This window comes from Melitaea cinxia, chromosome 10 (assembly GCF_905220565.1).
Source record: "Melitaea cinxia chromosome 10, ilMelCinx1.1, whole genome shotgun sequence".
Lineage (NCBI taxonomy): Eukaryota > Metazoa > Arthropoda > Insecta > Lepidoptera > Nymphalidae > Melitaea > Melitaea cinxia.
This window is the reverse complement of record NC_059403.1, coordinates 4,408,088-4,422,939: the sequence shown is the minus strand read 5'-3', so window position 1 is coordinate 4,422,939 and position 14,852 is coordinate 4,408,088. Positions and strand designations below refer to the sequence as shown.

The 14,852-nt window shown below is 32.6% G+C and overlaps 1 protein-coding gene across 1 annotated transcript in view; it reads right to left on the bottom strand.

The window, feature by feature from the left end:
* LOC123657385 overlaps positions 1-14,852 on the bottom strand; it is a 217,165-nt gene that overhangs the window by 13,460 nt on the left and 188,853 nt on the right. Inside the window, exons 6-11 of the mRNA XM_045592938.1 lie at positions 6,112-6,273; positions 5,776-5,854; positions 5,350-5,453; positions 2,696-2,810; positions 2,423-2,524; positions 762-919 (exon numbers count right to left, since the gene is read on the bottom strand). Coding sequence (XP_045448894.1) covers positions 762-919; positions 2,423-2,524; positions 2,696-2,810; positions 5,350-5,453; positions 5,776-5,854; positions 6,112-6,273 — 720 coding nt within the window. The remainder of the gene's footprint in view (positions 1-761; positions 920-2,422; positions 2,525-2,695; positions 2,811-5,349; positions 5,454-5,775; positions 5,855-6,111; positions 6,274-14,852) is intronic.

Below are 14,852 nucleotides of genomic sequence, written 5' to 3'. Positions count from 1 at the left end.
GCTTTTACCTGTGTGACACGTTTATTTGGATTAAAGGCTGACACTGTTAAGTATAATAATGCACGCCGTGTTCTTAAATATTTTTGATAGTGAAAATATTATCTATAATACTCACGGTGATTCGTATAATATTTTTTTATTTACAAAAAATAAAATTGTTTGTAATTTAAATACTATTAAGTTTGACGACTTAATGAATTCCGGATATTTCAGGAAAAATAATAGTTACGTTTTATTGGTTGTTAGAACTCTCTATTATGGTTTAGAGTTCTATATATTACAGTTATTATTTGTTTACAGGAAAACGTGATAGAAAAGTTATTAGTAAATTTATGTTTGTAGTTAAATATGTCCAAAGCATATTAGCTTCTCTTAAAAAAAAAACAAGGAATTTATAATTTTTGTACCTACTGCATGAAAAATGATTAAAAGTATTTTAACTAGAATAATTTAAATACGCCTATTTATAATAATATTATAACCAAATAAAGACTCGAAAATACTTCACAAACTTTACTGAGAACTGTAAACGTTCTGGTTCCGGCAATCAATTCAATTTTAGACTTAGAAAAGAAGTTTTAAGAGACGTAAAATCAAAAATAACTTTATTCAAATAGGCTTCAAAGGCCTTTGAATCAACTACTTACAAATTAAATTTTTTACCATTATTAAAAGTGAAGCAATCACCGATTCGAATGTAGATTCCGAATCATTCATAAACATGAAATTGTGAAAATAAAAAATTTCGGACGGTACACCACCTTTATACTTGGTAACAATGGGCGGGTCACGTAACGCTGGCTGAATGTTCCGCGGATCTTTCAATTTCACGGTGACTGAGTGAGCTCCGCATACTTCTAGATCTGGTAGCGGGAGCGCTGTCGGCACGCGAGCTTGTTGCCAACCTTGAACTAATCGCCTGCAAACAAAGTAGAAAAAGTTTTTATATTTAACAAAATTTCCCAACGTTTTACCATCTTTAGGGCTGATTTAATGGAATTTCCGGGTAAAAAGTAGAGTGGGTTTTCACTTAGGTATATATTGTATAAACATAGATCCTGTGAACTTTATGACGGTGAGTATTCTATGGTAATTAAAACCTCTTTCTCCTTAATTAATAAACTAAAACTTTTTATTTATTTATTTATTTAAGTGATATATCCACAGGCTTATTATGCCCGTGCTTTTATTATAGTGCTATATTTTTTAACATGTATCGGTACTTCACCGCAACTTTAGAATCCTAAAAGCCTTAATAACTAGTCTTAAAATTTTTAAAAGTCGACGCGAGTCCACTGATCAAGACTATTCTACATATTGCTTTTTTATATTTTTATATTGTAATTATTTTTATTATATTTACACTTATTTGCTAACTAGAATATATGTACACTTATTTTCTAGCTACAATATATGTACACTTATTTGCTACTTACAATGCACAACTAAAACTTTTAGATTCAAATCGATGAAAAAAAAAATGAGTGTGCCTTAGATCATACGACTGAAGTAAAACCGTCTGTCTTCTCCCAATTTCCGTTCGCCTCTCCCCGACCACACTTTCTGTAATGTTCTTGTCACACATTCACCAGCTTACTCCTCAAATTAAGCGTGCATTAAAGAAGTTTTACTTCAAAAACTTTTATCTGTTGGATATCTCATCCGTCAACTAACGTTATCCACCACCAGTGAAACAAACCTTAGACTTAAGTATAAGTACTATTAATTTTGTATTCAGTAATTTCTAGAAGATCGTTCCTTTATAAGTTTAAATGAAAACTAGTCCAAAGCTTTCAACTCTCCAGATACATATTAAGTTCTATCGCAATGCGAATACGAACTTTTATTTACGTTTTGATCGTTAACTTTAATTGGAAACTGTTTGAATAATTTTATTGAATAGACTTTATGGGATCGGTTCAATTAGTTTATGGAGTTGAATTATTTACTTATATAACTAATATTTTATTATTATAGTCAAATCGATTTTGGCAGGATTTGATCCCCACTTAAATTCAAGTATTTTTTTTTATAAATACATAATAATATGTATTATATACATGTGCTGAAAATTGTCCGTGTAATGTATCAATTGGCAGTTGTCTATAATACAGGTATTAAGTTGGACACCTTGGAAATAGAAGACCATATGAGTAAGATAAAAAAAAATGAATGAATAAAATATGAAGTAGTTAGTAGACACAACTGCCGGGTACTTCTGTCATAGCTTTAAAAGAACTGTGAGAGTTAAAGTTATAGATTGGTCAGACTTGTGTAACATGCTTTATGTTAATTCCTTTGTAAGTCGTGTAGACTGAAGTGCTTTTTGTTTCTGCCTCTCTCTTTCTCTCTTTCTCTATCGTCCTTAGAGAATATTTTTTGTGTACCTTTTATAATAATTCAAACAAATATATCCACTTACTTTAATGTCCGGACTCTTCTCTCCCAATGCTGAGTCTGCTTGTCTTTTTCAGAGCCCGTCCCTCCCGCACAGCCCATTGTCCCTTGGCCACCAGCTATCGATCTGATAGAACGGTACAATCGAAATGAGTGACTTCGAGAACCTTTTTAAAGAGATCATATTTCACAAGGTTTAAATTTTTTGTCTTTAGGACATTAAACGTGTACTATTAAAATTTAACAATTAAACTTTTTATTTAAATGGTTGTTTAAATTGTTATAATTCTGTAATTACCTGCAATCGTCACGACATGCCTTGTCTGGAATGTATCCGCTAACTTCGTGTAGACGAGACTCTGCCTCTCGTGATAATTTACGTAGGTGCGCGCCCAAAGCTTCTGGATTTTTGACTAGAAGCATAAATATTATTATTTATTAATTACAATTTAGTTAAACTCAAAATAAATTATTATATTACTTGCTTTGCTTGACTTAATGGTCTTGTTGAGATGTGTAACACAAAAACAATAATTTCGGATGTCAAGACTTATTACTTTCTTATAAGCGGTCTGAAATACATTTCGTATCAGAATGACTTTTAGTTTTCAAATATTGAGAAATTAGATAATATATTGACAACTTTAACATGATTTCACAAAATGATATGATATAAGATCATTATCAAATCGGTAAATCCCGGTATCCGTTGCAATCATCCTCAATCATCAATCTCGAAAGACATACTTGACTCTAGTTCCATGCATCTTTTAAAGAAAAGATCGATAAACATCAAGTTGTCCCAAATGAGAACTGTCGCAGCATTGATAATGAACTTGATGGCTGTTTTATCAGAAGATTGATCAAATTCTGTTCATTGTTTTGCCAGTTCGTCATTTGTTTTCATCTTGCTATCTTTAGATCTCATCTTGATTTGAAAGTCATTTTATAGTTACACTGAACTTAAGATGACAAATTGTAAATTATGTTTTGTATTTTGTATTGCCACTATTTATTTGTAATTCTATTGTGAGTATTTGACGCAATATTTATATTTAAATTACTTAAGGTGTGTAACAACTGATCACTACTTTTAAAATGTAATGATTTTGGCTTCTACAGCTCTCCTGCGCTGCTAATAACTTTTTTTTAATGTATCGTTTAAGACGATCGGATACGATTTTATTATATAAATATTGATTTTACAAAAGAAAAATGTCTAGACGTGATTTTTTTTTGTAAACAAGTTTGTGCCAATAAGATGAAAGCTTAGACATCGAATGAACAACATATCATATATGACGTATTTGCTATTCAGAATTTCAGAGACATCTTCTAAATCAACAACAAATAGTTAAAAATCATTTTAACATACTTGTTGGATTATCAATTAATTTTATAGATTGTCTACTGACTATTTGGCAAAAAATATTTTTTGTAAATAGTATGTTATTTGACTTTTACTATAATAATTATGTTTGCTCTCAAACGAAAAAAAAAACCGTCTTCAATTACATCGACAAGTAATACAACGTTGGTCGATGAAAAAACAGCCAAGTAAAAACGCATTATTAGATATAACTCGAAGAGTATTTGTGAGATCTCAAATAAATTTAAATGGGACCAAATCACACGCACAACTTTTCGATGATTTTTTTTTTATCAAAGTCGGTCCCACCCAGTCAAAAGTTCTGAAGTAACATACACTAAAAAAAAGTACAGTCGAATTGAGAACCTCCTGCTTTTTTGGAAGTCGGTTAAAAAGGGTCCGCTTGCTGGCAATATTCTTTCTTCTAAAAAAAACTGATTTTAACTGGGCTCTTACTTAGTGTGCTTTGACTCATTAAGCTCTTTTATAAGTTCCGAGTATTTCTTTAATTTATTCTAATGATCCTATGATATAGTAATATTTGTGTGGCTACGGCAGTAACGAATATAGCCACCCCCTCTCTCCCTGTGGCGACTAAGGGATAACACAGTTCCACTACAACCTTGGAACTTAAAAAGCCGACCGATAGCGGGATAACCATCCAACTGCTGGCTCGAAATTCACAGGTCGAAGACGGGCAGCAGCCTTTTCGATGCGACAAAGCCAGCCCTGCGGTCACCAACCCGCCTGCCCAGCGTGGTGATTATGGACAACACACATGAGTTCACGCTATTTTTGCGCGAACTTGTGGAGGCCTATGTCCAGCAGTTAACTGCGATAGGCTGAAGTGATATAACATTTGTATTAGAGGTTTTTTGATTTATGTATGTGTATATGTACACACATACATATATATATATATATATATATATATATACGACCTAGTTGTACTAAAAACTAGCTGTGCCCGCGACTTCGTTCGCGTGGAATTTACCAAAAAAGCTATTGTTCAGTTCGCAGAGTTATAAAATATTTAAATTTCTAGCCGGAACAAACAGATAGACAGACAGATAGACAAGAATTGAAAAAAAAAAATGTTATTTTGTTATATGTACCGTGTATACTTCTATATGCACTTAGTAAAAAGCGGCTATTTTAATATTACAAACGGACACTCCAATTTTATTTATTTGTATAGAAAAGCATAACTACAAAACCTATGTGACTGATATATGTCACTTGTTTGCTATTCACCTGTACATTTTGATTTAGAAAAAGCGAATAATCTTATTCATTTTCTATAAATCCAAATTTCCTTCTTTCCTATAAACAAAGGTAAATTAATGTGGTTGTGACGGCTGCCTGCTCTGGCGGGGGGCGGGGTTCGATCCCTGGTCATGGCAAATATTTATATAGGTCATACAAATGTTTTTCGTGGACTAGGCGTTAGTATTTGTGTATTGTGTTTCCGAGTCTTCGATACAAAAAAAAAATATATTATTCTAGTAGGGGGCTGTTGTGTGTGAGGTGTTTATACTAAAAACTAACTTAAAAAAATCTAGAAAAACAAGTGCTTAACTTACACTGCGTCCCTTCTTTAGCTCCGAATTCCATGAGCATTCTCGCAAGTTGCCTGTTACTCGCCAGAACTGCCACGTCCAACGGCGACAAGTCATCTGGATTAAGGCTAAAATAAACCATAGCTATGTATTGATGTTTATCCTGTATTGTATATGTAATTTATTTTTGAATTATTTTTATTATGGGTTGAGTGTTCTATATTTATATATGTATTATGCAGTTTGTTATAAAAATAATATATGTATCTAGGCTTTAAACTTAGCAAAAAAATTAACTACCCAAGGGATAAACAACCGTGTGTATATTAATCATATTATATTTCAATTACATCAAATGTTTATAAAAATAATAAATGACTTTATATATGGTAATAATTAATAATGTTCAGAAAAAAATATATAATTAAATGAAAATATAATTAAATTTACCTATTGACATCCACATCAGTTGACTCCAAGATGTTTCTTGCTTTATCGAGGTAGCCATGTTCAACTGCAGCAAAAAGCGCTGAAACAATAAAAACGCATAATTTGACTTTCTCATTATTCTGCTTTACTGTTTATTTAAGTCCGACTTCATGCAAGATTATCCCTAAATTACATGAAAATACTTCAGCACTATTATCTAATAGAGAAACACTTAGCTATTCTGTGAAAATACCCTCCTGTATATTGAATTGTAAAGCTTATAATGCTTAAATTAAAACAAAAAAAAAAAACATAAATAAAATATATATATGAAGAAAATAAAAAAATAAAAAATACCCTGTAAATGTATGTTAACTTGGGTGATTTTATCCTGGTGCGCACGCGCATCCTTCTGTTGGCGGCGAGCCGCTTTGTCGAGGTGCGGGGGGAGCGGCGCGCACGCGCTCAGCGAGGGCAGCTCCCCCCCGCACCCGTCCAACAGCGCGCCGTACTGGAGTTCTACATAAAATAAAACGATACGAAAAAAATAAAAAATATGAACAAAAAAGAAAATTATAAAAAAAAAATAAAACAAAAATTTAAACAATAATTTGTTAATTCAGTAACTATAAAATTATAAATAACAAAAAAAAAAACCGAAATTAACACAATGTTTTGTCGATTTGGTAAAGATTGTTAAAAGACAGTAATCAGTTAGTATTATAGAGCAGCTTTTTCTTATGTAGTTCCTACTGTCAAAATATGGACACCAACATATTATATAGTAATAACGTCTATCAAGATTAACTTAACCTTTTTCCCTTCGTTAACCGACTTCCAAAAAAGTAGGGGCTTCTCAATTCGATTGTTTTTTTTTTATGAATGTATTCTATATATCCTTAGAAATTTCGATGGGGTGGACCGGTTTCGATGATTTATTTTTTATCGAAAGGTGTCGCGTCATGTGGTCACTTTTAAATTTAATTGAGATCTCACAAGTACTTTTCGAGTTATATCTATCAAATTATTAAAGTGTATTTACTTGACTATTTTTTCTCGACCTACGTTGTATTATACCGCAAACTTTTCACTGGGTATAACGATTTTGATGATACTTATTTTAAAAAGCTGATGCTTGACGCGTCCTGTTTTGTTGTGATCGAGATCTGATGACGACTTTTTTAGTAATCTTCGATATGGCGTATTTACTTGACAAAAACCGACACGAAAATTTAGATACACAAAAAGTTTATTAATCTGTACGTAACAATTAAATTAATTCTGTTACATGATGAAATGAAATATGCTTTGTGGAATAACAAACAATGCCCTAAGTTTTTTTTCCTTGGTTGGCGACGACTTGGGGAGTTGAGGTGTCCAATCTCGAATGGTAGCAGGCGGGACTGTGGAAGAAAGCGAAAGCGTACCCATTATTCCGCTAATCGCGCTATGACGGTACACGTACACCGTGGAATTTTAGTCAGTAGGATTCTGACATAACTCTCCCTCGACCCTGGCAAGAGACTATCTATGAGGATTTCTAAACGACAAAAAAAGGAAAATAAAAATCACAAGTATAAGCGATTAGTAGCAACCAGCTAAGTGTATTTTAGTTTGAAATACGAAGAGTAACGTGTCACTTTGCAAGCCCTGTGACGAACAAACAGATAACGAAGGCATTTTTATAGGATTCGTAGGATCCATTTGCATTATATGTGTATGGGTAATCTTATACTGATAAGCCGAGTTCGGCATAAAATATTTGAAAACTTAAAAAAATCAATGACCAGAAAATCCTACTAGTAATACTTATAAATTCGAAAGGTCATATATCATGAGGGTGGATGGATCATGGATGCATAGACTTTTCTAACTCGTTCACGCAAAAACTGCTGAATTTATTGTAATGTACTATTGGTAAGTAGATAGCTGGAGATTCAGAGTAATATATAGGCTAATTTTTATTTTGGTGTTCCCACAGGATCATATATTACATGGATGAAATAAAAAAAAAATAAGTGTACTTTAGACCACACGACGGAATTAAGACACAGTGTAGGCATCGTGTGTCTTAATTCCGTCGTGTGGTCTAAATTAAGACACATTATGCCTACGCTGTGTCTTAGATATACGAAACGTAACTATGAGAGAAAGAGAGAAAGAAAATATGTGCTCGCACCTCTCTTGCTTCGTTCGCCTCGCTTGATCGCTCTTTTCGTAACGCTCTCGTCATGCATTCATCAGCTTACTCCACAACTCAAACGTGCATAAGGAAATTTTACTTATATACTATAAACAAATTGATGGAAGCTTTGAAAACATTGCGACATCTTCATTTAATATTACGTTAACAAGAAAAACAATTTATAAATGCTATCTATTTGTTAAAAATACATATAAACCTTTTATATTTTTACTTCCGATTGTTTTTGTTGTTTTTACGCTGCAATAAAATTAACATTCTTTATTTCACCCCAAATTGTTATGTACATACAAAGATTAAAATGTACAAAGGGTATCTTATCGCTTTCTTCCGAATAAGCTTTGGGCATTGTACTCGTATAATACGATATAGTAGCAGCGGTTGGTAATCGTATAAATAAAGCAAAAATTACAAACGTTTCCCTATATTAAAACTAAAAATGGAAAGCTATGTGTTTTTGTTTTATATACATACGGGGCTGACTTCACTCTTCTTTTTACTTTTTTTTATTTTTTTTTTTTTTTTTTTTTATTTATTTATTTAGAAAACCAACAGCTTTAAACAATGTATCTTACAGCTAGGTATATGCTATAGAATATAGCCAATAACAGGTTTCCCTTAGAATAAAAAAATTATGGAATGTCCGCTTGCAACATCAAAACAACCGCCCCCAACTAAATGCGTAAAGATGCACATCACACATATACTAAAATAACATCCCCTACAACCAGAGGCGAAGTTGATACAAGATTGTGGCTGATAAAAATTATAAGTAACCGACTACAAAAAAAAAGAAAGGAGGAGGAGGCAACTCAACTCGACCGTAAATACATATATACATACACATACACATATACACATTAAAAATCCATGTGCACACACTCACCCACACATACACACACACACACACACACATACACACACACACTCACACTCATATACATATTAGCTTTTACCCGCGTCTTAGCTCGCACTGAATGATTATACCAAAAAGTATCCCATGTTACTTCTATTACCTCCAAGAATATGTGTAAAAAGTTTCATGATAATCGGTTAAGTAGTCTTGCGTGAAGACATAACAAACAAACTTACATTTACATTTATAATAATAGTAGGAAATACACACAAACACATGCACGTATATATACATACACACACACTCGCATATATATATATATATTACACATATACATACACATATACATATACACATACACACATATATACATATATACACATATATACATACACACACATACACACATACATATATATACACATATACACACACGTACACATGTACAGGCAAATCGCAGTGGCGACCAGTGCGCTTGCCAAATCAGTTCGTAAAACTATGCTGCACTACCCGACGCAGCAACCGAAGCAGGCTCCGTTCTCGTCTGCTAGCAAACACTATTATTAATTATGTCCATCACCTTTCTTTTAAAACACAACTTGCTTAAGCAAAATAAATCGACCTCGCTGAACTTTGCGTTATATGTTCGGGGCAACCTAGCCATAACTGTGTTAGATGCGTAGTTAGTGCGGCGTAGAGGCACATTTAAAAGTGGAGTGTGACGTGTTCTACGCCTAGGAACGCAGAAAGCCACTTCATGCAGCAAACTTGAGCAGTCTACTCTGCCCCGAACAATATCGAACAGGAAGCTCACATCAAGCAAGTCACGTCTCTCTTTCAAAGCTAACAGTTTTCTATCGCGACAAGCCAGCTGGTATGATTCGCGTGGCTGACGACTCCGGTACGAAATGTGTCTTATAAAGATTTTTTGTATGCGCTCGAGGCGTTCGTTATAAACATTGTATTGAGGGGACCAAATTTGACTAGCGTATTCCAGCAGACTACGCACATATGCAAAATATACAACCTTCAGTGACCCTATATCCTTAAATGTCTTGCAGGCACGCAAGATGAATCCCAGATTTTTATATGCCTTTTTTGTGACTAAGTCAATATGATCAGCAAATGTCATTTTGCTATCGAAGTAAACTCCTAGATCACGAACCATATTGACTCTTTCGATGTGAACACCATTAAAATTATACGTATATATAATGGGGTTCTTTTTGCGAGTGAAAGATATGCACTGATATTTTTGGCATTCACCGTTATCTTGTTAGTTAAGTAATAATTATACAAAACGTCTAGTTCAGCCTGCATCGTGTAACAATCATTGATGTTATCGATTCTCAAAAAGACCTTTTTATCGTCCGCATACATCAGATGCTTAGCGTGCGACAGACAATTAGGCAAGTCGTAAATGTATGCATTGTAGAAAAGGGGTCCCAAGTGCGAACCTTGGGGGACGCCAGATGGTATTTCTATGTAATCTGACCTGAATCCGCCCACCACAACCGCCTGGGAACGCTTGCTTAGGTAAGATTCTATCCATCTTAGAAGGTCCCCGTGTATGCCAAGTTTCTCTAGTTTGCTTAAGAGTATGGAGTGATCTACCCGGTCAAACCACGACGAGATTACGTTATCACTAAATGACAGGCTTATATTTTAACGGAAAAAACGGGTGAAGCCCCGAGCGGAAACCTAGTGTTAAACAGAAGTTGCATGTACCATTGGTAGATAAAATTTTACTTAACATTTGCGTATGTAACTTCTATCCTTTATCGAGTTCTGCTACTTGTTATGCATGAGCTTTACCGGCGCCAAATGACGTTGTTAAATTATGCCCCGATTCCATTAATTACACGAAGCAACGTCTCTCGTCAGAATCAGTTGACCCGTGTAATTAATTTGATCGGTGTTCGTTCACCGCGTATGTAATAAACGATTAAACGTTTTACGAAAACGTTCATTTCAATTTATAATGCACTAGAACGATACAAGTTGGGGAAACTTATTATTATTATTTATATTAGTAGCGCGTTTCGGGAACCGATTCGACTATGAATATCTATTGTAATGGAATGAATTTTTAATTTTTAATTATAGTAGTTTTACTAAAAAACGAATTTGCCCTTAATGCAAACATATCACATACTAAACACACTGTAAATTCCATTACTATCGTCTTTTTACTATACCGAGATACCTTCAAAACCTATGAACTTTATATTTATTTTGTAATAAAAGTATAAATGGAACAAATATAATGTGATTTATAAAGACATAGCTTTGTACATTTCTCGACCGCTCTCGATTAATGGTGCGTGTGCCGTACGATTTACGGGTACGGGTTCAATTCTCGCTCGGAGTGGATTATTTGTGTTTATAAAAATATTTATTTCCGGTCTGGTTGTTAGACCTTGTGAGTCTTCCCACCGTGCTTCAGAGAGCACGGTAAGCTATCGGTCCCGGTTGTTATCATGTACACCTGATAGCGATCGTTACTCACAGTAGGGAATATATCCGCCAACCCGCATTGGATTGGCCTATGCCCAGGAGTGGTATATTACATGTTACAAGCGTGAACCTCGCTAATAATAAACATAAAACTTGAGATGTCTTGTGAGCAAAAACTGTACTATGCTAAATTTGCTTACTATTGCTTGTATTGAGGCTTATATAACAATAAATATATATATATATATATATGGTCTACTTATTTAGAAACATAGTAATACATATACAAATAAATATCAAAATTGACTAATAAGCCACTCTTACTCAATGATCAACCTAATAATACTAAAGCCTAATATTAGAATTGCCGCCGTAAGATTCTAAACATTTGTCACCAAATACAAGTTTCTTAATCATAATACTCGTAATTCAATCTTTACACAACAAACTACTCAAGGTTCTAACATTGTATGTTAAAAACGAAACGTAGCTTGAACCATGAAACCTTTTGTTTTACACAAACGTTAAAAGGATATGAAAAAATTACGAATTTTAAATAGCACATTACTTCCTTCAAATAACGTACATCGATAATTTAATATTTACATGTGTATTTTTGTTGCATTACGAAGATGTGATTTAAATTAAATTTCCGATTGCAAATAACAATGAATTGTTTAACTTGTTTATTGAATGCGTTATTTACTTTCGATAATAATTTTGTAATAGTTTTATATAAAGTGGTAGATTTATTTGTTTTTGAGCAATACAAACTGAAACTAATATACCACTGCACATCAGTTAATAATGATGTTTTCGTTTATAATTGTAAATATAAAAAAAAACTATATCTGGGAAATTGTTATGGATGACTATACAAATACAATACTTTAAAGTAAAAAATAGATATGTATTGAAGTAGGTATGTGCTAAGTATTATTTATATGTTTTACTTGCTTTGACATATGAATACTCTCTCAAAGGTTGACTATAATATCTTTAAAAAAAAAAAACTATCTTACTTCTAGAGTATGTGATTGTGGAGATCTTTATTTAATTATAAAATAATACGTATTTTATATCAAGTCATATATACTCGTAGTTATAAAAGATGTACCTATACGTACGACTTGTCAACTGTGTGATCATACAGAGCTTACTAAATCAAAAGTTATGTGTATAAGGTGAAACGACATGAAGTTGATTTGAGGCAGTTAGCTTATCTAAAAGAAGGATCATTATTGTCAAAATAGAGTTTTATTTAAGGAAGTATTTATCTATATGTGATAGTATGTTTCAACCCTTTATTTAGAAAACAATTTGTTTCGTTAACGAACCATTAAATTTCGAACACATCGTGTTCGAAATGTAACTTTTCGAATGAATCGTTGTTGGAAGGGACAAGTTGCAAATGGAATCGTTCTAATTGTTCTTGTATTGAGTCAGGATAAAATTAATATTTCCGAAAAATAACAAGTTCCTTCCCCGTATATTGTCAAACGCATTACTCGAAGGTTGCGGTTTAATATCCTGGCAAACAGCAATACATTTAGGTGCTAATTGGTGTTTATAATTCATCCCGTGTTCAACGGTCAAGGTAAATATTGCCAGGAAATCTGTATATGTCGGAAAGCTAAGACATATCAAACCTCAGTTACCTTTTGCATAGAAGTGGTACAATTTGTAACGTCACATTTTTACTTCTTTACACAGTTTTCCTACATGCACGTTTACATCGTTTGTATACTTTCAAAATTACTGAGAACTTATTTCATAATCGATATCAAGTTTTAAAGGAATTAAAACAAATTAATTATTTACAAAGAGAAATAAATATTAATATTACAACCTAAAAAAAAAAAAAAAAAAAACTATATAAATGAGTGGCCGCCATTGGGTATTAAGGAATTTCTATTTGCAACGATTATGATTTTTCATTCAAATTTGATAAATAGTGTATATTCCTACATACAACGTCATTTTATAATTGTAACGGTAACTTTTCCATTAATTTGAACTGGTGGTCGCCAAGTGGTCGTAATTAGACTAAAAATAACTAATATTGTGTAATAGATAAATTTATTGTCGTTATGTTTGACATTCAGTAAAGACAAACAATATTTATCTATAATCTATTGTCAATTTGACCACTTTAACAATAAAAAAAACAAACAAAAGAGTACATATGCGTGTTTGTGTGTCAAATACATTGTAGTGTGTGTAATGTTTTTTTTTATTTAATGTATTTTCTATGTATAATTAAAAAAAAATAGCTTTCTGAACCCCTTTTCTATATGAAGTATAAGTGTGCGAATTTTTATACTCTTTCATCCGCGCAATTCTTATAGGAAGGAGTACGTTTTTGCTTGACGTATTAATATATAGAATTTAATTTTCACACAAAGCTTATTCTTACAAAGAAAACATAACTGTTTATCCGGTTGAGCCGTACCTGCTCCAGTTTTCTCAAGCTCCTTCAAAGTTACAAATGATTATTTATGATATATAACAATATTATGACGACTTATACAAGTTCTCGGTCGGCTTTTATTTTGTTAAATAATATCGACGTTCTTTTATTTTTGTCCTACACGCACATTATGTCCACACGTAACAAACTCGCTTTTACATACTTTGTTACGAGTAACATAAACTAGCATGTGTCAGTACCGTTTAAATACCGGATAATTTAATGATTGATCGATTGAATCGAAAAAATAATAACAAATATCTTACGTTTAAACTAGTTCGTTACAAAATAATTCTTAATACGGTGTACGTAGAGCTCAAAAATATTTATAAGTCTATTTCATTTTCAAATTATAAACGAAGGTTGCTGCGAGACCTCGAATTGTCTCAATAGCCTTATTTGGCACACACGACAAATCGTTATTAGGAATGAAGGTGAACGTTTAACCCTACAGAAATGACAAGTATCGGATTTATCCGCAACTATCGATGTCTGTTGCATATTTTGAATGTCAGGTATAAAATACTGGGCACAATATATTTGTTATCTGTGTGTATATAAAGGTAAGATATGATTACTTTTATGCTAAAATACATTTTATTTTAAGAGTAGTAGTAGTTTTGCAGAGAAGAGTCTTCTCTGCAAAATCTACATTCCGAATTGGTGGTAGCTGTAATTTTAACAATTTTCAATTCAAACTAAATTTTTATTTTGATTTTGTAAATATTACAAAGCATAAATCCATACAGTTTACTTTCGGTTGTTTCCTGCTGAGCTTTTTGCGTCGTAGCACATTTTTAGCTAATAAATTTCTTTATTAACCGGCATTTTAGGTTTTAACACAGATATAAAATAATATAATATAGAAACATTTACTTTAAATCCTAGGTTCTCCGATCAGAATTAAATTTTAGACGTCACGTAAAAAACGTACCTAAGCCCAGTTTTTTTCTCAAATATTTGATGTCAATCATTATTTTTAACAATTAATAGCTTGATTTTATGGCTTACCACCGAGAATCGTGTAGTCCAGATGGCCTATAGGTAAGACAGAACAGAAGTACATCATAATATGTACCTAATACTATCAAACAATTTTTAGAGAAAAAAGT